Source organism: Cicer arietinum, chromosome 6 (assembly GCF_000331145.2).
Source record: "Cicer arietinum cultivar CDC Frontier isolate Library 1 chromosome 6, Cicar.CDCFrontier_v2.0, whole genome shotgun sequence".
Taxonomy (NCBI): Eukaryota; Viridiplantae; Streptophyta; class Magnoliopsida; order Fabales; family Fabaceae; genus Cicer; species Cicer arietinum.
Window position 1 is genome coordinate 53,041,902 of NC_021165.2, and position 23,262 is coordinate 53,065,163.

The 23,262-nt window shown below is 28.2% G+C and overlaps 4 protein-coding genes across 4 annotated transcripts; 3 read left to right on the forward strand and 1 right to left on the reverse strand.

Annotated features, from left to right (window-relative positions):
* The first annotated feature begins 940 nt into the window (after positions 1-940).
* Positions 941-3,219, forward strand: LOC101505433 (sugar transport protein 10-like). The gene is made up of 3 exons (XM_004516180.3): positions 941-1,747; positions 1,851-2,474; positions 2,597-3,219. The coding sequence occupies exons 1-3, from the start codon at positions 1,289-1,291 to the stop codon at positions 3,044-3,046; spliced, it is 1,533 nt and encodes a 510-aa protein (XP_004516237.1). The 5' UTR covers positions 941-1,288; the 3' UTR covers positions 3,047-3,219.
* A 3,406-nt stretch (positions 3,220-6,625) lies between these two features.
* LOC101505111 (sugar transport protein 10-like) lies at positions 6,626-8,608 on the forward strand. Its single transcript, XM_004516179.3, has 3 exons — positions 6,626-7,136; positions 7,240-7,863; positions 7,986-8,608. The coding sequence occupies exons 1-3, from the start codon at positions 6,678-6,680 to the stop codon at positions 8,433-8,435; spliced, it is 1,533 nt and encodes a 510-aa protein (XP_004516236.1). The 5' UTR covers positions 6,626-6,677; the 3' UTR covers positions 8,436-8,608.
* Positions 8,609-10,573: 1,965 nt separating this feature from the next.
* Positions 10,574-14,465, reverse strand: LOC101504157 (ubiquitin-fold modifier 1). Its single transcript, XM_004516177.4, has 4 exons — positions 14,306-14,465; positions 14,139-14,236; positions 11,364-11,396; positions 10,574-10,901 (listed from the first exon to the last, which is right to left on the reverse strand). Exons 1-4 carry the CDS (start codon positions 14,371-14,373, stop codon positions 10,816-10,818), a joined length of 285 nt encoding a protein of 94 aa, XP_004516234.1. The 5' UTR covers positions 14,374-14,465; the 3' UTR covers positions 10,574-10,815.
* A 3,523-nt stretch (positions 14,466-17,988) lies between these two features.
* Positions 17,989-20,061, forward strand: LOC101503843 (serine/threonine-protein kinase-like protein At3g51990). The gene has a single exon (XM_004516176.4). The coding sequence runs from the start codon at positions 18,117-18,119 to the stop codon at positions 19,605-19,607; it is 1,491 nt and encodes a 496-aa protein (XP_004516233.1). The 5' UTR covers positions 17,989-18,116; the 3' UTR covers positions 19,608-20,061.
* The last annotated feature ends 3,201 nt before the right edge of the window (positions 20,062-23,262 follow it).

Genomic DNA, 23,262 nt, shown 5'->3' on the forward strand with positions numbered 1-23,262 from the left:
GACAACTTCAAACGATTTACATAATCCATAGCAATGAAGGAATGGGTTGCCCCTGAATCAGAATGTGTAGTTAGGGGGTTACCTGTAATCGCACAGTCACAGGATAAAACCTAACCCTTATTAGATTACTATGCGTTAGTTGAACATACATTAATTTTTTGTAATGCTATCTTATACGCACAACTAACACTCGGTAGAAAAAGCAATATATCATAACTTTTTGATTTGACAGTTATTTTTCTTTTTTTTCATTTTACTACATAAATGAAATCATACGGCTGCCCCTTTATTATAATTATAAATACATTTTATCTCTCTATTTTGTCATTAAAAATTTATGTGTCTTTCACCATACGAAAGACAATAATACATTTTATAAATTATTTTAAAATACTACAAAAAAATATGTAGCGTATTTTAGCGCATATTCGACGTAGACAAAGTTGTTTTCCTACGAATGTTGAGAACCCTTAAATTATGTTAGTAATTTGAAAATTAATTAGTAAATCAAACTCATATACTATGGACTGAAATAAAAAGAGAAAAGATAAAATAATAATAATAGATGGATAGTCATTGTAATGACTAGAAAACAAGGACATTTAATTGTAACAGAATAATAAAAAAAATGGTCAAATAAAAAGTACAATCTCAATTCCATCATAAAATATAACATCCTCAGTTATATGTTTGATCGTTCATTTATCGGTCCAACCTCATCTTGTACGAGTTGTAAGAAATTTTGATTGGTTCGTTGATTTATACTTTTCCTTATTAATTCAAATAAGTAAATTTTAAAATATTTAATTTCAAATGATTATTAAATTTATTTAACCTTAAAATACTTAACATAATTCCTAAGAATTATTTTTTTTAATAAATGGGATTCAACTAACTTCGCATCTACTTTTTCTCATTACACCATAAATAGATTGACAGAGTACCGTCAGGTATTTTTTTAAAGTGGTTTGTTCTATCATTCCGTTTGATAATCTAATCCAAAAATTAGCTCTTATCCCAAGTCTCGATAATATTGTAACGACGCCAAATTTAGAGAAAGAATGCTGTAATCTCAGCAAATTACTAGGATGCAAATAATTACGAATATTCAAAATGTGTGTACTGTCGAAACAACTATATGTTTGTTATAACTTCCTCTTATCTTGTTGTCAATTGTCTACTCTATAAAATGGGCATAATATTTCACATCTTACACATCAAGAAAGAAAAGTGAGAACAAGTTTACATCACAGACATACCTAAACCTTAAGATACACGGGTTTGAAAGATGGCTGGTGGAGTCTTAGTCGCTTCAAAAAATGGAAGGCATTATGAAGGGAAGGTCACATCATTTGTGTTGGTCACATGTTTGGTGGCGGCCATGGGAGGTCTACTTTTTGGTTATGATCTTGGTATTACAGGAGGAGTGACTTCCATGGAACCATTCCTTGTCAAATTCTTCCCTGGTGTTTACAAGCAAATGAAAGATGAATCTGGGCACGAGAGCCAATATTGCAAATTTGACAACGAGCTCCTTACTTTGTTCACATCTTCCTTGTATCTTGCAGCATTAATAGCTTCTTTCTTTGCTTCCACGACTACAAGAATGTTTGGACGTAAGGCCTCAATGTTTGCGGGTGGCTTGTTTTTCCTTGTTGGGGCTTTGTTGAATGGTTTTGCTGTCAACATTGAAATGCTTATCCTCGGTCGCCTATTGCTTGGTTTCGGTGTAGGATATTGTAATCAGGTATGAATTGGTATCAATCTTATGCTTCCATGTTATGATGTATAAAAGGTCAAGAATATTGCAAGACTGATTGCATTTAATTTTGTTTGTGGCTCCTAAACAGTCTGTTCCAGTGTATTTGTCTGAAATGGCTCCAACACAGATCAGAGGTGCACTCAACATTGGCTTCCAAATGATGATCACAATTGGAATCCTAGGTGCAAATCTTATCAACTACTGGACTGCCAAACTTGAGAGTGGATGGAGAATTTCTTTGGGTATTGGAGCCGTCCCAGCAATCATGTTGTGTATAGGATCTTTTTTCTTAGGTGACACACCAAACTCTATGATTGAAAGGGGCCAAAAAGAAGGAGCTAAGAAAATGCTGCAAAAGATTCGTGGCATTGATAATGTTGATGAGGAGTTCCAAGACCTAATTGATGCTTGCGAGGAAGCCAAAAAGGTGGAGCACCCGTGGAAGAATATTACACAACCAAGATACAGGCCTCAACTCACTTTTTGCTCTCTCATTCCATTCTTCCAACAACTCACCGGCATCAATGTTATCATGTTTTATGCACCTGTGCTTTTCAAAACTCTTGGTTTTGGAAACGATGCTTCGCTCATGTCCGCAGTAATTACCGGAGGTGTCAACGTTGTTGCTACTTTTGTTTCCATCTTCATTGTGGACAAGTTTGGAAGAAGGATTTTGTTCCTTGAAGGTGGTGTCCAAATGTTTATTTGCCAGGTGAAAATTGCAACTTAACTAGTAATTAATTCTTTATATTTTAAAATTAGTATCCACACACCGCTCAAACTAAGCCATTTTAAAATCATGACTAATATAAATGTTATAATCATTTATTGTAGATTGTTGTTGGAAGCATGATTGCTATCAAGTTTGGAGTTAGCGGTGAAGGATCGTTTACCAAAAATGAAGCCAATCTTCTCTTGTTCTTTATATGTGCATATGTTGCGGCATTTGCTTGGTCTTGGGGTCCGTTGGGATGGTTAGTGCCTAGTGAAATATGCTCTCTTGAGGTTCGATCTGCAGGTCAAGCTACCAATGTTGCTGTGAACATGTTGTTCACATTTGCCATTGCTCAAATTTTTCTTACTATGCTTTGTCACTTGAAGTTCGGACTTTTCTTCTTTTTTGCTGGCTTTGTGCTCATCATGACAATTTTCATTGCCTTGTTTCTTCCCGAGACAAACAACGTCCCCATTGAAGAAATGACTAAAGTGTGGAAGTCTCATTGGTTTTGGACAAAGTTTGTTCCTGATGTTGTCGTTGATAATGACCACAAGGTGGTTGCTTGATTTTGTTTTTAAGGAAATGCTCGTCGAGTAGACCAAGATGTGTGATATAATAGTTTCCGTAAAATTAGTTTGATTTTTTTGTAGTCCTTTTGTATCTACAAATTTATTTATAATTGTATTCATTTAAGATTGGTCTTTGACAAATTGATGTTTTAATATACTGTACTTGTAGTTTGAAGACATAGTTAGTTTTCTTTAGTTTAATTTAATACTTCGAAAGAAAAATCATTATCCAAAAACAAAATATAGCTATAAAATTATGTCATTTCCTAACTAAATTTCATGGAAATATTTGTATGTTATAATAAATGAACTATTGGTTTTTGGTATGTGAAGATAAATTAATTAGTTTAATATAGATTTATATTCCCATCAATTTAGTTGAATGAAAATTTTGATATTAGTGAAGTTCGTCAATTAAAAATTACATCAATACACTTAGGCCCAAAATAAGTTGATAAAAATAGTTTATAAGCTGTGTTATTTTTTTTCAAAAAAGACATTTTTTATCAAAATATATTCCTATTCATAAAGTGAGTTGACACATCATCTATTTCTAAGTTACTAAAATTCTTCCAACAAACCTCTTAACCAATAAATTTGAATATTTGTTCATTCTAAATATTAATAAACAAGCGGAAAATATTGATCTAACCATACAAGTTATACTAGGGATACATATTATTTGTGTTATTTTTTAATGAAACTGTCAAAATCATCCCAAAGAAGTTTGGAAAAGGAATTTTTCCACGAACAGACTTACAAAACCAAAATAAAACTTTTTATGACGAAAGCAACAACTAAATAAACAAATATACTTATCTGAAAAAGAAAATACTTATTAAAGATCAAAATATATCAATGCATAATAACACTCTTGATAATTTAAAGAAATTTTGTTGTGATTTATTTATGCCAGTTCAATAAATGTAAAGTTTTTAAAAGCAAACTAGCACGTAATGAAATCATTGTAACACCGTGAATCCTTTCTATGTTGGCACCCAACTAGGTTTGAATTAAACTACCCATACTTACATAAAATATATCAGTATTGGTTTTGAAACAATGTGTACATATAAAACAAAAATAAAAAAAAAAAAAAATATGTATTTTAATGTGCTTTTGACCGTTGTAATAAATAACTTTTTCCATTTTAATTTATAGTTTTTTTTCATTTTAACATGTTAGGGTTATTTATTTTAGTTTTATGCATTCCTTGTTTTTTGGTTTTTTTTTCAATAATACATATTTATTTACTTTAATCTCTCAAATATTTGACTTATGTTCCATTAGTAAATGTATGCTAAAATGAGTAAAATAAAAAAAGAAACCAAAATTTAAACAAAAGTATATTAGAGTCACCTAAACAAAATAAAAAGTGTTAAATTGAAATATAATATTATGTCGATCATATTGAAACAAAACTTTGGGACCTAAATAAAAAAAAATGACTATATTACAGATATCAACATCATATTGAAGTATGAGTAAAAAATAGTTTAGTGAAGTGTTTTAAAATTAATAATTGAACTAAAATTAAATATTTACGTGAAACAATCTATTACATTTTATACGTTTATTAATTTTTCATCCCAATAAATAAAAAAATAAATGTAATGTCGTTATCATACATTCATAATTAAGTAACATTGTGCTTTGTTAATTCATAATCTATTTTTTTTTTACTCAAAAATCAGATTTCCTATGTTAATTGTTCGGTAAACTTTGATGTGTATATTTTTATAGAATCTTGCAATATTTTATAAAATAAATTATTGTCTTTCATTACACAAAAATCCCTCAAAGAAATGGAAAGGAGAACAGTAATTACAATTTAGAAGCTATTAATTCTTAATATTTAATTCATCACTATCGAAAAAATTTAATTTTGTATAAGCATACACAATTTCCATAGTTTAGTTAACTACATTTTAAAGTAAAAAGGGAATTTTGAATAAAAGAAAACAAGATCAAACAATACGGAAGGTCATCGGCGGATAATTTTTACTAAACTGACGAATATATTGTCGTATTTTTGGATGTTTTAAAAAGATAGATATAAATTGAAATTGAATCAACTGTTCAAAAGGTTTCTCCATTCATTGCATGTATCTTAGACTACCTACTATTAAGTATTCTAGTCATAATGAACAAGATTCTAGGTTGAAGTAACTAAATGTTGAATTATTCCACTTTGTATATCTTTTAGCTTGTGTTTGAGGCTTCATGTATTTTCTTTGTATTTTAGAGATCTAAGATGTATAAATACTTCATAGATTATCAATGTATAATAAAATTTTAATTTGGCTTGTACCTTGTTGTTAGAAAAAAAACAAATGAAAAACATAATTTTAATGTGGCTTTTACCTTGTTTTGAGGGAAAACGAATGAAAAACATGTCTTAATATATTTTTTTAGTCTAAAAGAAATTGAAATTCTCAGTGGCTGGTATTTTATTTATTTTTTCAATTAAGGAGGATAAAACCTAACCCTTATTAGATTACTATGCGTTAGTTGAACATACATTAATTTTTTGTAATGCTATCTTATACGCACAACTAACACTCGGTAGAAAAAGCAATATATCATAACTTTTTGATTTGACAGTTATTTTTCTTTTTTTTCATTTTACTACATAAATGAAATCATACGGCTGCCCCTTTATTATAATTATAAATACATTTTATCTCTCTATTTTGTCATTAAAAATTTATGTGTCTTTCACCATACGAAAGACAATAATACATTTTATAAATTATTTTAAAATACTACAAAAAAATATGTAGCGTATTTTAGCGCATATTCGACGTAGACAAAGTTGTTTTCCTACGAATGTTGAGAACCCTTAAATTATGTTAGTAATTTGAAAATTAATTAGTAAATCAAACTCATATACTATGGACTGATAGTAGATGGATAGTCATTGTAATGACTAGAAAACAAGGACATTTAATTGTAACAGAATAATAAAAAAAATGGTCAAATAAAAATTACAATCTCAATTCCATCATAAAATATAACGTCCTCAGTTATATGTTTGATCGTTCATTTATCGGTCCAACCTCATCTTGTACGAGTTGTAATAAATTTTGATTGGTTCGTTGATTTATACTTTTGCTTATTAATTCAAATAAGTAAATTTTAAAATATTTAATTTCAAATGATTATTAAATTTATTTAACCTTAAAATACTTAACATAATTCCTAAGAATTATTTTTTTTAATAAATGGGATTCAACTAACTTCGCATCTACTTTTTCTCATTACACCATAAATAGATTGACAGAGTACCGTCAGGTATTTTTTAAAGTGGTTTGTTCTATCATTACGTTTGATAATCTAATCCAAAAATTAGCTCTTATCCCAAGTCTCGATAATATTGTATCGACGCCAAATTTAGAGAAAGAATGTTGTTATCTTAGCAAATTACTTTTTTTAATATTATGAATATTCAAAATGTGTGTACTGTCGAAACAACTATATGTTTGTTATAACTTCCTCTTATCTTGTTGTCAATTGTCTACTCTATAAAATGGGCATAATATTTCACATCTTACACATCAAGAAAGAAAAGTGAGAACAAGTTTACATCACAGACATACCTAAACCTTAAGATACACGGGTTTGAAAGATGGCTGGTGGAGTCTTAGTCGCTTCAAAAAATGGAAGGCATTATGAAGGGAAGGTCACATCATTTGTGTTGGTCACATGTTTGGTGGCGGCCATGGGAGGTCTACTTTTTGGTTATGATCTTGGTATTACAGGAGGAGTGACTTCCATGGAACCATTCCTTGTCAAATTCTTCCCTGGTGTTTACAAGCAAATGAAAGATGAATCTGGGCACGAGAGCCAATATTGCAAATTTGACAACGAGCTCCTTACTTTGTTCACATCTTCCTTGTATCTTGCAGCATTAATAGCTTCTTTCTTTGCTTCCACGACTACAAGAATGTTTGGACGTAAGGCCTCAATGTTTGCGGGTGGCTTGTTTTTCCTTGTTGGGGCTTTGTTGAATGGTTTTGCTGTCAACATTGAAATGCTTATCCTCGGTCGCCTATTGCTTGGTTTCGGTGTAGGATATTGTAATCAGGTATGAATTGGTATCAATCTTATGCTTCCATGTTATGATGTATAAAAGGTCAAGAATATTGCAAGACTGATTGCATTTAATTTTGTTTGTGGCTCCTAAACAGTCTGTTCCAGTGTATTTGTCTGAAATGGCTCCAACACAGATCAGAGGTGCACTCAACATTGGCTTCCAAATGATGATCACAATTGGAATCCTAGGTGCAAATCTTATCAACTACTGGACTGCCAAACTTGAGAGTGGATGGAGAATTTCTTTGGGTATTGGAGCCGTCCCAGCAATCATGTTGTGTATAGGATCTTTTTTCTTAGGTGACACACCAAACTCTATGATTGAAAGGGGCCAAAAAGAAGGAGCTAAGAAAATGCTGCAAAAGATTCGTGGCATTGATAATGTTGATGAGGAGTTCCAAGACCTAATTGATGCTTGCGAGGAAGCCAAAAAGGTGGAGCACCCGTGGAAGAATATTACACAACCAAGATACAGGCCTCAACTCACTTTTTGCTCTCTCATTCCATTCTTCCAACAACTCACCGGCATCAATGTTATCATGTTTTATGCACCTGTGCTTTTCAAAACTCTTGGTTTTGGAAACGATGCTTCGCTCATGTCCGCAGTAATTACCGGAGGTGTCAACGTTGTTGCTACTTTTGTTTCCATCTTCATTGTGGACAAGTTTGGAAGAAGGATTTTGTTCCTTGAAGGTGGTGTCCAAATGTTTATTTGCCAGGTGAAAATTGCAACTTAACTAGTAATTAATTCTTTATATTTTAAAATTAGTATCCACACACCGCTCAAACTAAGCCATTTTAAAATCATGACTAATATAAATGTTATAATCATTTATTGTAGATTGTTGTTGGAAGCATGATTGCTATCAAGTTTGGAGTTAGCGGTGAAGGATCGTTTACCAAAAATGAAGCCAATCTTCTCTTGTTCTTTATATGTGCATATGTTGCGGCATTTGCTTGGTCTTGGGGTCCGTTGGGATGGTTAGTGCCTAGTGAAATATGCTCTCTTGAGGTTCGATCTGCAGGTCAAGCTACCAATGTTGCTGTGAACATGTTGTTCACATTTGCCATTGCTCAAATTTTTCTTACTATGCTTTGTCACTTGAAGTTCGGACTTTTCTTCTTTTTTGCTGGCTTTGTGCTCATCATGACAATTTTCATTGCCTTGTTTCTTCCCGAGACAAACAACGTCCCCATTGAAGAAATGACTAAAGTGTGGAAGTCTCATTGGTTTTGGACAAAGTTTGTTCCTGATGTTGTCGTTGATAATGACCACAAGGTGGTTGCTTGATTTTGTTTTTAAGGAAATGCTCGTCGAGTAGACCAAGATGTGTGATATAATAGTTTCCGTAAAATTAGTTTGATTTTTTTGTAGTCCTTTTGTATCTACAAATTTATTTATAATTGTATTCATTTAAGATTGGTCTTTGACAAATTGATGTTTTAATATACTGTACTTGTAGTTTGAAGACATAGTTAGTTTTCTTTAGTTTAATTTAATACTTCGAAAGAAAAATCATTATCCAAAAACAAAATATAGCTATAAAATTATGTCATTTCCTAACTAAATTTCATGGAAATATTTGTATGTTATAATAAATGAACTATTGGTTTTTGGTATGTGAAGATAAATTAATTAGTTTAATATAGATTTATATTCCCATCAATTTAGTTGAATGAAAATTTTGATATTAGTGAAGTTCGTCAATTAAAAATTACATCAATACACTTAGGCCCAAAATAAGTTGATAAAAATAGTTTATAAGCTGTGTTATTTTTTTTCAAAAAAGACATTTTTTATCAAAATATATTCCTATTCATAAAGTGAGTTGACACATCATCTATTTCTAAGTTACTAAAATTCTTCCAACAAACCTCTTAACCAATAAATTTGAATATTTGTTCATTCTAAATATTAATAAACAAGCGGAAAATATTGATCTAACCATACAAGTTATACTAGGGATACATATTATTTGTGTTATTTTTTAATGAAACTGTCAAAATCATCCCAAAGAAGTTTGGAAAAGGAATTTTTCCACGAACAGACTTACAAAACCAAAATAAAACTTTTTATGACGAAAGCAACAACTAAATAAACAAATATACTTATCTGAAAAAGAAAATACTTATTAAAGATCAAAATATATCAATGCATAATAACACTCTTGATAATTTAAAGAAATTTTGTTGTGATTTATTTATGCCAGTTCAATAAATGTAAAGTTTTTAAAAGCAAACTAGCACGTAATGAAATCATTGTAACACCGTGAATCCTTTCTATGTTGGCACCCAACTAGGTTTGAATTAAACTACCCATACTTACATAAAATATATCAGTATTGGTTTTGAAACAATGTGTACATATAAAACAAAAATAAAAAAAATATGTATTTTAATGTGCTTTTGACCCTTGTAATAAATAACTTTTTCCATTTTAATTTATAGTTTTTTTTCATTTTAACATGTTAGGGTTATTTATTTTAGTTTTATGTCATTCCTTGTTTTTTGGTTTTTTTTTCAATAATACATATTTATTTACTTTAATCTCTCAAATATTTGACTTATGTTCCATTAGTAAATGTATGCTAAAATGAGTAAAATAAAAAAGGAAACCAAAATTTAAACAAAAGTATATTAGAGTCACCTAAACAAAATAAAAAGTGTTAAATTGAAATATAATATTATGTCGATCATATTGAAACAAAACTTTGGGACCTAAATAAATAAAAAAATGACTATATTACAGATATCAACATCATATTGAAGTATGAGTAAAAAATTGTTTAGTGAAGTGTTTTAAAATTAATAATTGAACTAAAATTAAATATTTACATGAAACAATCTAATACATTTTATATGTTTAATCTCAATATTAATGTTACATCATTTATTCGAGTTATTCGTCTAAAAATAGTACTTCTCTACTATAAGTTACAATTGTATGTATATTATTGATATAACTACTAAATTGCGGATCATTGGACAATTGGGACATAAAATTTCATATTAATTTTTTTAAATCCACTTAAATTAAATAAATAAAAACATACTCGCACAACTCGTGAGTTAGCATCTAATTTTAATAAAAATAAAATATCATATAACAAAAAAATAACACTATTAGCTCTTTCATCTTTTTTTTTTCTTTTCTCTTCTCTCTTTCTCTCCATCTCTATTATTCCTATGTCTATCTCTTGATTTGGTTAGTTTCACAAAATATATATATGTTATTGTCTCTGCACTTTTCCTAAACTACCATCTTAATCATTCCTACTTTTTTTAAAAAAAGGAGTATATGCTCTAGTATTCCGAGTCACAACATGCCTTGGTTATGCTCTCATCTGGGAAGGAAAACGGTAGGGTTCGTCGGTTGGATATAGTACCCCGAAGTGTAAAACTTTAACAACGAATTAGAAAAACACAATATTGCAGATCAAATTATAATCTTTGAGAATAGCTAGATGATATATTTTCCCCTATTTCCGTTACAAAGTCATTTGCTGAATAATCTTGCACAATCCTCCATTACAAACATACTCGCTATGGGAGGAGGTGGAGGCTATTCATTATTAACGAAATTTTGTTTATTACATGGACATCAATATAGTACTGGTGTTTATTCAACTACAACAGTCAAAATAGATAGATAGATAGATAATGTGGTCAACTCAGACTTCTAATAACATCTCAGATGCACCAACTCTATCACGCGGAATCAGACGAAGCTCTGAACCATGCTTAAGGAAGACATTTCCTGCAGAAGTGTCACAACATAGCATGTTAGATAAATAAATAAATAAATAAAGCATTTATATTCCTTATAAAGGAATCCATAAATTGCATTAGAAAACAAAAACCATTTGAAGGATAGCACCAAAACCAATATCAAAATGTTGGAACAGAATATCAGATTATTCCAATCACAGAAATTTAATCAAATCACAGAAAAAAAAGCTGAGAATGCAACATGCTACTTGTTTTTGGTTGCTGGAATAATTATCTAAAATAAGATTTTTAGAAGAAAACTAATGATCTAAAATAAGATTTTTAGAAGAAAACTTGTAACAGAACATCTTTGATCGGGAAAATATGATGAATGTTTAAAACTTCGATAAAGGTATGCAATGTATGAAAATAGAAATGGTATGCAAACATGTTAGTGAGCACAACAAAAATAAAAAAGCAGACACAAACAGAAAACCATCCAAGGATATACCTGCACTCTGTTGAGGATTTATCCCAACACCATCTGCAAGCATAGTAACAAGTAAGAGTTATAGCAAATCTGCATTTCATAATACTACAACATAAATATGAAAGAATAGAGTAAATTATCTCCCTCTCTTGCATTGTGTGTTCAACATATAGATAAACTCCCTCCATCTCACAATAAGTGTCACTTTAGCACAAAAAATTGTCTAATGTAACTTTAATTATTAATTTCCTACACTACACTTCAATGATTATTATATACACAGCTTTCAAAGCATTATTACACTTTGCATTGATAATAGTAAAATATCGACCAATAGTTAAGATGGGTAATTTGGTAAAATGACTTCTCTTTTTCTTCTAATTATTGCATTTATTAATGTGCAAAAATCTTAATCGACAGACATTGTGAGACAGGGATCAATTATTAAAACACCCACAAAAATCCCTTGTATTTATGCAATGCTTTAGGATTAACTCCAAAAATACTGTTAATCCAATAGATTCATTAATGATATAGCAGAAATATTAAAGTTGAGATAGAACACTGATATGGATGAATGAATTGATGATGATGGAATATGGAAAATGAAATACAATTCCAGAGAAAATGGTTATTCTCTCTTCTCATACACTCCCCATGTTTTGGGCCTCTCATTACCCAAGCCCACTAAGACCTCCTCCTCATTAATTAACGTCATTGAACCCTCTTTTTTAGTTATGGTAATTTATGGGGAAGAAGTTTGCCCCGTGCAAAGATCAAGGCATGCTGCAAGGCACAGTGCCAATCAGGGGCTTTTATACCTACCAATTGACGACAACCAGCAAGAATTGCATCTGCCACACTATTTGATCCTACCAGTTAAGCCAGCCCTCATTGTTACAAAACCAAACAATTAACTAAACACCGCCTTGATGTTTTAGTAGTTAAGAAGGTTCATTTACATTATGAAGGACTAAAGATCAACACATATTCATCTCTTAAGGAGGGGAGCATAATTATTCAAAACAGTGAAAAAGAAGCATCACTGATCATCTGGTAGGGAAAAGGAATGTAATTGTACCCTAAAGATTTCAATAGAAGTTGCTTATATTAACTCATTGAAAGAATGGAATTTCTTGTTTAGGTTTAATCTGTAATCTAGAATTGTTTATATTGAATTATGAATGATAACAAGAAATAACCTCAGTATCTCTCTTTCTGCCCACAGAGAAGAAAGTTAAGTCATAAATCAAACAAAATAAACAGCATACATAGTTTAGTCATTATCAAGTTTCAAAAGTGTACAAAATGCAAAATTAAAAATGACATGTATACAGAAATTGACATACCAATCTAGAGATGACAATAACGTCTAGGGAAAAGAAAGATACAGTTAGATTTATACACTACTTTTTCGAGAAACAAGACATCCTAAAGAATGGAACATTAAAACATTAAGATGTATAACAGATCAATATTTTAAAAAAAAATTCAGGACAATCGGAGATCTAACTAAAAGTTTTAACGATCCTATGAATCACGATGTTCTTTCCATCCTTACAACAAAGTTTACCTTCTTTTACTTCATTTTCATATTATTAGGGTTCAGGGGATTGAAGAGACAACTTCTCCTAAATAATGATCAAGTTTATTTTTTCACAAAGGAATAGAGCATTTGCACAAATGGTTTCATTTCATACACCTTAGATTGTACCCAGTGCGCTTACAAACACTTAAATATTCAATCATTCCCACCCCAAAATGTGGAATAATTACAGTTTCTACCATACTAGAAAAAATCATTTTCCTAATTTGAAAAGCTTCAAACAAATTTAAATGTACTCATTGTTGTCAAATAACGGTTATATAGACCATATATTGCTACAGCATAGCACAATTTGAACAAATTATTAGATTTGACTCTTCCAAAGTAAGTAGTTACTAAAGTGAATAAATCAAAGATTAAAATTGTAACGTTGATATGACTCACTTTATTCTCTAAAATGAATTACTCACTTTAGACGAGCTGGATAACAAAACAGGGTGTCTTAAAGATTTTGGAGACTCGGCTCTAATATTCAAAATTGGGTCTCTAATAAAAAAAAGTGCAATTTTAATAATTTAAATAATTGTAAAATAAATTTTAGTCCCTATACTTATATCAATCTACATGATGCACTCTACACATGTCAATCTATGAAACACTCTACACATATCAATCAACGTGAAATACCAATCTACATGACGAATACCCTTTGGTTAGGGTGTGACCTACACATATTAAACTTAAATATACATTTCGACATTAATAACACAAAAACCACAATTCTAGTAGTAAAAACAATTCTACTCATATACAAAATCCAAAATTTAAATAACATTTCAAAAGAAATTTCACTATTGAAGTAATTCTTTTAAAAACTGTTTTTTTATTTTTCAATTTTCTTCTCTTTCTCATAAGTTTTTAAAATCTAAAACTCTATCATCAAGTTAACCCTAATAAGTTCATAACATCACAATCATAGTCAATCAGTAAATAAACCATTTCAAACAAATATTACAACACCCTAATCAATTCCTTAGCTATAAGGGAAATATAGATGAATCAATCTCCCTGGAAGTCAGTTCAATAATAACTTCAAAAAGTTTAATCTATCAAAAATCACATTAATAATAATAATAATAATAATAATAATAATAATAATAATAATAATAATAATAATAATAATAATAATAATAATAATAATTTTATAAAAAAACAACAAATTTGCAATTGAAGATGATAAAAGAAATCACCATTGGTGATAATAGCGCTTGTCTGTGGAGGAACCTTGAATTCTTCGGCTGCAAATTTGAGAACGGCTGTGAAAGGTGCAGCTTCGGGAACGCTGAACCTGAAATCGTGAAAAGAGAAAATTAGAATATTTGACAACGATGCAATAAAAAGGAGAGAAATGACGTACACTTTGAAGGGTAGCTTTGGATCGGAAGTGAGAGTGACTTTGAAAGACACCTTTCCACCGTTCGACATCCTAATTATTTCGCCACCACCAAAACCAATTACGGTGGAAAGCCAACACAATGTCAATATTTCAGCTTCGATCAGATATCTTATAAAATTGTTTATTCTCCCTAAGTTTAACTGATATAAGTTACACTTTACCAAAAATTAATCGACAAAATTTATTTTATTTTTCTAGAAAATTGTTAGACCCAATTTTAATACTTAAAAAAATGAAAATAACTTTTAATTTTAAACAAAAAAAATTAGATGGGATAAATTTTATTTAGATGAAACAATTTTAAAAAATTACGCGATAAATTTTATTTAGGTGACACAATTTAAAAAATTAATGAGAAAAAATATATTTTAGTTTTTAAAAAAGTTATTAAATTTAATTTATTATTCATAAAAAAATAAAAATAACTTTAATCTTTGCAAAAAATAACATGGAACAAGTTTTTTGTCTGAAAATTGAGACAATTTAATCTCTATTTTTTTTTAAACTTTGTTTAATTTATAAAAAATAAAATGAAAGAAAAAAAACGAAATGAATAGAAAATAAATAAATAAAATAAAATAGCCATATAATATTAAATATGAGATCAAATAAAAATATTGTGATAACAAAAATGTATTTATAAAATAAAATAAATATTTTTATGTAGAAAAATTTATGAAAAATTATAAAATATAAAATATAAACAGAAAAAATAAAGAGAATAAAAATAGAAAATTAATTATGTAACATTCAAAGAAAAAATTTAATAAACTTTATATATTATTATATTAATAAAAAATAAAACAATCTAAAATATTTTTATGTAGATACATACAATGAGTAAACAAATTTAAAAAAATAACATTAACAGATTAAAAAAATACTAATTATAGTTTTGTTTTTCATTCTTTAAAGGTCAAATACTTTTTAAGTGAATAATTTAGAAAACTGTGCTTTCTTTAGAAAAAGAAAATTGTGCTTTTATATCTTCTTTTTTATCTCTTAGAAATCTATGTCTTCAAATACAATATGTATTTTTTATTCAAAGCACAATATTAAGGAGGTGAAAACATTAATCATTAAGTCAGAGACTGAGTTATTAATTTTTTATTTTAATTTTGAGTAATTTTTAAACACGGTCATATTAAATATATATAAAGACAATTTATTTAATTTTTTCAATATTAATGTCTATATAAAATAATTCTAGATAACGTTTTAGTTATTTATCTTTTTTTTTCCCGATTTAGTCTTTTATTCCTAACAATATCAAATAAAGTATGAAAATATGAGTTTATTTGAAGATTTGCGTTCGAATTTGATGAAATTTGTATTACACTGAAGAATATAATTAATTTTATGAGTTTTGATTGAAATTTTTTTTGAATTTTTGTATAAAAAAGGATAACATTGTTGAAATTTTAAAACATAAAATATCAAATTGTCACTTAAAATTAAAATAAAGGACCAAGTTGGGAAAAAAAAAAGATAAAGGACTAAAATGTTAACTGAAATTAAGTTAAGGGACCACGGATGTAATTTAGCCAATTAAAAAAATACTAATTATAGTTTTGTTTTCCATTCTTTAAAGGTCAAATACTTTTTAAATGAATAATTTAGAAAATTGTGCTTTTATATCTTCTTTTTTATCTCTTAGAAATCTATGTCTTCAAATACAATATGTATTTTTTATTCAAAGCACAATATTAAGGAGGTGAAAACATTAATCATTAAGTGAGAGACTGAGTTATTAATTTTTTATTTTAATTTTGAGTAATTTTTAAACACGGTCATATTAAATATATATAAAGACAATTTATTTAATTTTTTAAATATTAATGTCTATATAAAATAATTTAAAACTAAATTATTATTCAAAATTCAATTAATTTTATTGCATATTAGTAAGTCGTCACCTTTTATTACTCTTTATTTTTAATTTTTCATCTATTAGAATCGATTCAAGATACTTTTTTTTTATGATTTGATTATTCGTCTAAATATAGTATTTAATTTTTTTATTTTGTTGTAGTGCTCCTTTGATTAAAATTATTAAATTAAGGCAAAATTAATTTTGTAAATAAATAAAAAATAAAAAATTTAAAATTTGTTTTTTAAAATTAGGTTTAATTGCAGTTTTAAATGTCTTATTTTAGCTTAATCTTAAAAATAGTCTTCCATTTTATTTCACTCTAAATTTGTCCATCAAACAATATTTTGATTTAAATTTTGATGAAATGTTATTCTTTTACGTTTATTTAAATTACATCAATACATCAAAATTTCGAGGTGCAATAATTATACTATGTATGATCATAAACGATATATTGTTACGTAAAAATAATACTTAATCAAATTTTAAATTAAATTTCTATTTAAAACCAAAATTAAAAAAAATAAAATAAATAAATTATATTTATAATTTAAACTAAAATAAAAGACTAAAAGTACTATTAAACTTCAAAATTAGAATGTGAAATTCTATAGAGTGCGTTGTTATATTCCTTTTAAATATGGTGATACCGGTGAATACGGTCAAATTTGAGATTTTTGCTATTCACGGTTGAAACTTGAAAGTAGAGTCATTATTATATTTATTGCATTTACGTCATCCACAATTACTAGCCACCTCGAGGCACGAGATTATTCCAAAAAGTGGACCCTCTCCTTCCCCGTCTAAAATCTCTAAAGATAGAAACAGACAGACATACCCCCTAAAATATACGTTTTAATCTTGACCGAAGATGAAAGGGTAGCACATTACATTTTGTAACCATAATATTTAATACTTTTTCCTCTCACGACGTTTCGTGTAATGATTTTTAAATATATTAAAAAACATAATAATTAAAAAAATTATTTCATCAAATTATTTATTTTAATTATAGATGATTTTTTTATTAATTTTAATACAAAATATAATAATACTTTAAAAATTATAATAATTATTGAAGGATAATTTTAAAAAAATAATTAAAATAATATTATAAATAACATTCACTAGCAATGTTTTTCTAAATAAAATAACATTTATTATTAGACGACAAGGACTTCATCTTATTTATAAGTAAAAAAATTACTTTGTAAATAAAAAAATATAATATAATTTTTTATATTTTTACAAATTAAATTTATTTTTTTTAAAGTCAAATATTTAACTATTAAAATTAAATATTTTGTGTTAAATGAAAGATATACTGAAAATAATAGAATTAAATGAATTAAGAGTAGTCAATTTTTGTTCACAATAGTGATGATGATTTAAGATATTTTTCTTTTATTTATATTAGTGACCAGATGAAATATAATAATACTATTATTTCTATCTTATAATATAAATAAAAGAGTAAAAGAAAATAAATATGTGTAATTAAAAATGTTGATCAGATGCATTTATTTATTTTAATCAATTTTTATATATTTTGAAATGAAAGAAATATTATATAAAATATGTTTGTAATAAACAAAATAAAATTTTCATAAAAAATAAAAAATAAACAAGATAATACTTATGTAGTCTAAATTAAATTATAACATACACTAATTAATAATTTAATTAATTGTCAGGTTAAAATTAAGTATTAGTATCTGTGTACTATGAAAAAAAGTTTATAATATGAAATGTAGCAAAAATAAAAATTATAATAAGACTAACATTCTTCATAAGACATTTCTACCCAAATCTTGTTCTGTTCTCTCCACATCTATTCATATTCAACTCCAATTCTCTTTGATTCTTTCATTCATTGACACAAAACACAAACTTTACTTAATGGGTTACCTCAATCTCTCTTGCAAAGCTGAATCCTCAATCTCAACCTCAAACTCTACATCATCAACATCTTCAAAACCAAAAGACAAAGAAGAAAAAACCATCAAGATCCAACAGTTTCAATACAGTGACCTTGAAGCTGCAACAAACGGTTTCTCAGACCAAAAACTTCTCGGCAAAGGAAGCCATGGTTATGTCTACAAAGCCATTCTTCGTGGTCGTCCTGTAGCTGTCAAAAGACCATCAAGACCTCACCATCATCATCACAAACCCATTTCATCATCTTCACCAGAAATCACCAATGAAGTCGATAATGAAATCGATATTTTGTCGAAAATTCATAGCCCCAGGTTGGTTAATTTGGTTGGTTTCACCAATGATGGTTCAAAAGATAGACTTTTGGTTGTTGAGTTTATGAGTAATGGTACACTTTTTGATGTTCTTCATTCTAATTCTTCTAGAACAGTTAATTGGGGTAGAAGAATTCGTTTAGCTTTACAAACTGCTAAAGCTATTGATACACTTCATTCATCAAACCCACCTGTTATTCATAGAGATATTAAATCTGCTAATGTTCTTATTGATCAAAATTTTAATGCTAGGTTAGGTGATTTTGGTTTAGCATTAAGGGGTCATGATAGGATAAGGTCAACTCCACCAGCTGGTACTATGGGCTATCTTGATCCTTGTTATGTAACACCTGATAATTTGAGTACTAAAATTGATGTTTTTAGTTTTGGGATTTTGTTGTTGGAGATTATAAGTGGAAGGAAAGCAATTGATGTTGCATATTCACCACCATCTGTTGTGGATTGGGCTATTCCACTTATTAAAAAGGGTAAAGTTTTTGCTGTTTATGATCCTAGAATTGCTCCTATTAAGGATGTTTTTGTGAGAAAACAATTGGCTTTGATCGCGGCGAAATGTGTTAGGTCTTGTAGGGAGAGAAGGCCTTCTATGAATGAGGTTGTTAATTGGCTTTGTGGGTTGTGTAAATTGGTTCCTCTTCATTCATGGAATGGTTTTAATAACCCTTGTATGATGGTTGAAACTGTTGGACGCCCGGTCGAAGCGGGGAATGGACGGGTTTTTGGGTCGAGGTTTGAAGGTGTTGTGGAAGAAGGGAATTTCGATGGTTTGGATGCTAGGTTGTCCAAGTCGGCCTTGAGATATTCAAGGAGAGTGTATTCAGATTTAGGGTTTAGCAGTAACTTGATGGATCTTATGGCTAGTACAGCCGAGGAGGCGGAATTTCAAAGAGATGGTGATGGAGTTGAACATAGTAGTTCTTCTAAATCATGCGAACAAGTTTCTAGTTCAAGATTTGGTAGTGGAAGATATTTCACAAGAGGAAAAAATCTTTACAGGCCTTGTGGTACTGATAAGGATGCTTTCGGACTGAGTAAAGATCATATTGTCGGGGAGAATTCTTCGAAACGGGATGAGGTTTCTGGATCGACATTGAATTCTTTTGCAACCGAGGTTATCTAGTTATTGCAAAAAAACATTTGATGGTCCGGGTGATGCTTAGGGTTGTAAGCTTTCCTTGCTTGCAAAAATTATACTTGTGTAGATTAGATTTGTTGTTGTGTGTTCATTATTTGTGGATTTCAGAATTGACATGTTCATTTAGTGGTAGGTATTTGGATTGAAGGGCACATTGCTGATGTACCCTTAAAACTGTTCAAAAATCTTCTTTGTCAAAGGTTTTGTTTTCCTTCTTTTTCACCTCAATAACAAATGCAAAAGCCAATGTATGATTCATGAACACATTATGTTGTTATCTTACACATACATGAAGCTGCAGCTGAAAAATTGTAAAAAACTTTTCAATTCGTTCATAGTTGAATGACTTGTTTGTATGTAGCTCAAATTATTTTTCGAACCATTGTACTGTTGTGGTCCTTTTTGTTATTGGCCATTCAAATTGGTAGTTTCTTTGTTACTTGATCTTGTAAGTTGTAACTGCTAGCCTTATTTCAAGTCAAATTTTGAATTGATGATGCATGTTGTCTTCTATTATATAAGGATCTGTATTATTAGGTATTTATATTATGTCTAACTCATCCTACAAAACTGATTTGTAAGGAGTGTCTCTTTTTATAAACTATGTTGAGGTCTTATCTGTACTCTATGTGGGACTTTAGTTTTTTCCAATACGGATTCATCGCAGTAGAAAAAGCATACAATTACATGCATTAATCAATCTCAATCATCTATTTGACATTGGTTGACTCATACTACAGTTTCACTAAATCAGTAAATAATCTTCATTGAAGATTTGAAATCGAACAATCAAAATCAATAATTTCATCAAATATACAGTGGTGCAGTTACTATGTGGAATTAAAATCTATTAATTTTTTCATTTTTTTTATTTTGTTTTTTATAATCCAAGTTTTTTCTACGAAAATTATTAATATTTTTAGTTGTGTTGGGGGTGATGATCAAACCTTTGATTGATCTAAGTTTGTGCAATGAATAGAGACAACCTTTAATTGCAATATTAACAATCAAATTTACCTAAGACTTTGTGTCCCCGTTGGCTTGGCTTTAAAGTAACACTATTTTAATCAAGGGTTAAGCTTGATTTCAGAAAATTGAGGCGTAGATTGATATGCCAGTTTACCATATGATGGGATATTTTTATAAAAGTATAAGTTTATAAAACAAAGAGGCAATGACAAAAGATGGCTGGCACCATTTCTATATTTGGTGGTATTTAATGGACCCCCCTTGACCCATTAGTAAAGTTTCTACTCGTATGTTGTGGTCACTAGTTGAAGATTTTGTATTATCACCAAATTGCAAATGCTTAGGTATTATAAACAGTTACAGATAAGGTTTAGCATAATTGGCAGATAGCTAGTTCTCTCTATAGAACATATCTTGCTGGTAGAGACAAGGTCCACTTCAATGATCTCTTTATCTCGAACCATGTCTTCTTTTTTTCATTTCTAAAGAGTCGAACAACGACATTCACACATATTGTATGAAGAAGTAAAGTGTTATAGATTCGACGGTACACCTTAATATATCAAATGTTTTCAGAATCTCTTAGGATTTGAATTACACGAAACAAAACACCTCTAATTATTGTCTTAGTCCCTCAAAAATTACTATTTTGATACTTTTATATAGTAAAGATTCAACAATATATTATATAAATATACGAAATCAAAAATTAGTTTATAAAACTGAAGATTGTCGATGAAATTAATCCCTTTGTTAATTAGTGAATTCTATCAATTTATTAGATCGGAAAATAAAGATCAATAGATTATATATCTTAAATCCCTAACAATATGACATAATAGGGTTTTTGTGTGTATATTTGCAGAAATAAATGAGATTTATTATATTTGGAGAGATTTCGTTCTAAATATTTATTAAATTATAATATAAAAAAAACTTCTAAATTATATTAATAAAAAAAGAGAAACAGATCATAAAAATATTTTAAACAGAGTTTAAAATATAAATTATTTTCTAATAATATTTTTTATTTTTAATGTATTTAAATTTAAATCTAAAATCTCCAAACAATATTTAAATTTATTACTTTCAATTAATATATGTATTTTTTATATAGTTATAGACGAATAAGAGGATATAAAAATAGTTCGGTAACTCAGATATGAAAATTAAAAAATACAGTAATCAATAGATTCACAATTTAAAATCTCATTTCCAACATAATATTAACCATACTAATAAAAGTCTTTAAGTTTATATAACTGACAAATATTTAAATTTGACATTTAAATTAATTATAATAAAGAGTTAATTACAATGAAATTTACTGTTTCTTATAAGTTAAAATGACCTCAACAATTCATTAACTTTTTATTTAATTTGTCTAAATTGGGGAGACAATAATTGTGTTGCCATCTTTTAAAACAGTAACAACACATTTAAAGAGATGACGTACTGAAATTATATTAAAAAAAAATTGGAGGACAAAACTTATCTAATTATTTTAATAAAACGAAAAACATATTTAAAAACAAAGAAAGTAACCCAGACAGGTAGGTAGCAGAAAAGTAGGAATAGTTTAAATGTTGAAGTTTCCGAGCTGTATGGTTTGAAGGACAACACTTGTATGTTTGTTACTCTGTTCTTATCCCATTTCACGTGCAACTCTTGATTATCAAACAAAATTATGCTTTTGCCACATACACTAATAACTTGAAGTCCCATCCCCTTCAGATAAATGTTGCGCGCTGTTACCTGTTTGGAATCTACTAAAACTTAATACATATTAGATACCATTACAAACCTCACATTAATAAAAACAAAACAAGAGGACAAAAATTTACGGTAAAAATTCATTTTAGTCGTTGAAAAAAATTGTGAGACAAAATTTAATTTTAGAGAAATATAAAAGTGACTTTTAATTATTGAGAATATTAAACATGGTAATTTAATCTTAACTTTTTTGACATTTTATTTGGCTGATGAAGGAAAATGATAAAATTAAAAAAATAGGAATGAAGATGTTTATTTTTATCAATTTGTCCTATAATAAAGTAAAATAATTTCACACTATCGATGTATATAAATTAAATTTAAAAGAAATTAATTTATTTTAATTAATATAACAATATAAAATATAAATTGAATAAAAGTATATTTCACATTACAGAAGTTATTTTATATATTTATTTTTTTTATTTTTCTTTTTATACTTTTTATTTTTTATGTTGTTTGTAATGAAATAATTATTTTTATTCTTTTTATGATATTGAATTTTTGTTTAAGGATATTTATGTCATTTTAAAAATACACACTATTTTTTGCTAAATTATATATGTGGTCCCTCAACTTAATTTAAGGTAACGTTTTAGTCATTTATCTTTTCTTTTTCTTTTCCGAGTTGGTCATTTATTTTAATTTTAAGTGACAATTTGATATTTTATGTTTTAAAATTTCAACAATGTTATCCTTTTTTATAAAAAAATTCAAAAAAATCATCAAAATTTTCAACCAAAACCCATAAAATTAATAATCATCTTCAATATAATGCAAATTTTATCAAATCCATAACTCAAATATTTAAATACACTCATATTTTTATCTCCAACAACGTCAAATAAAGAATGAAAATATGAGTTTATTTCAAGATTTAAGTTATGAATTTAATTAA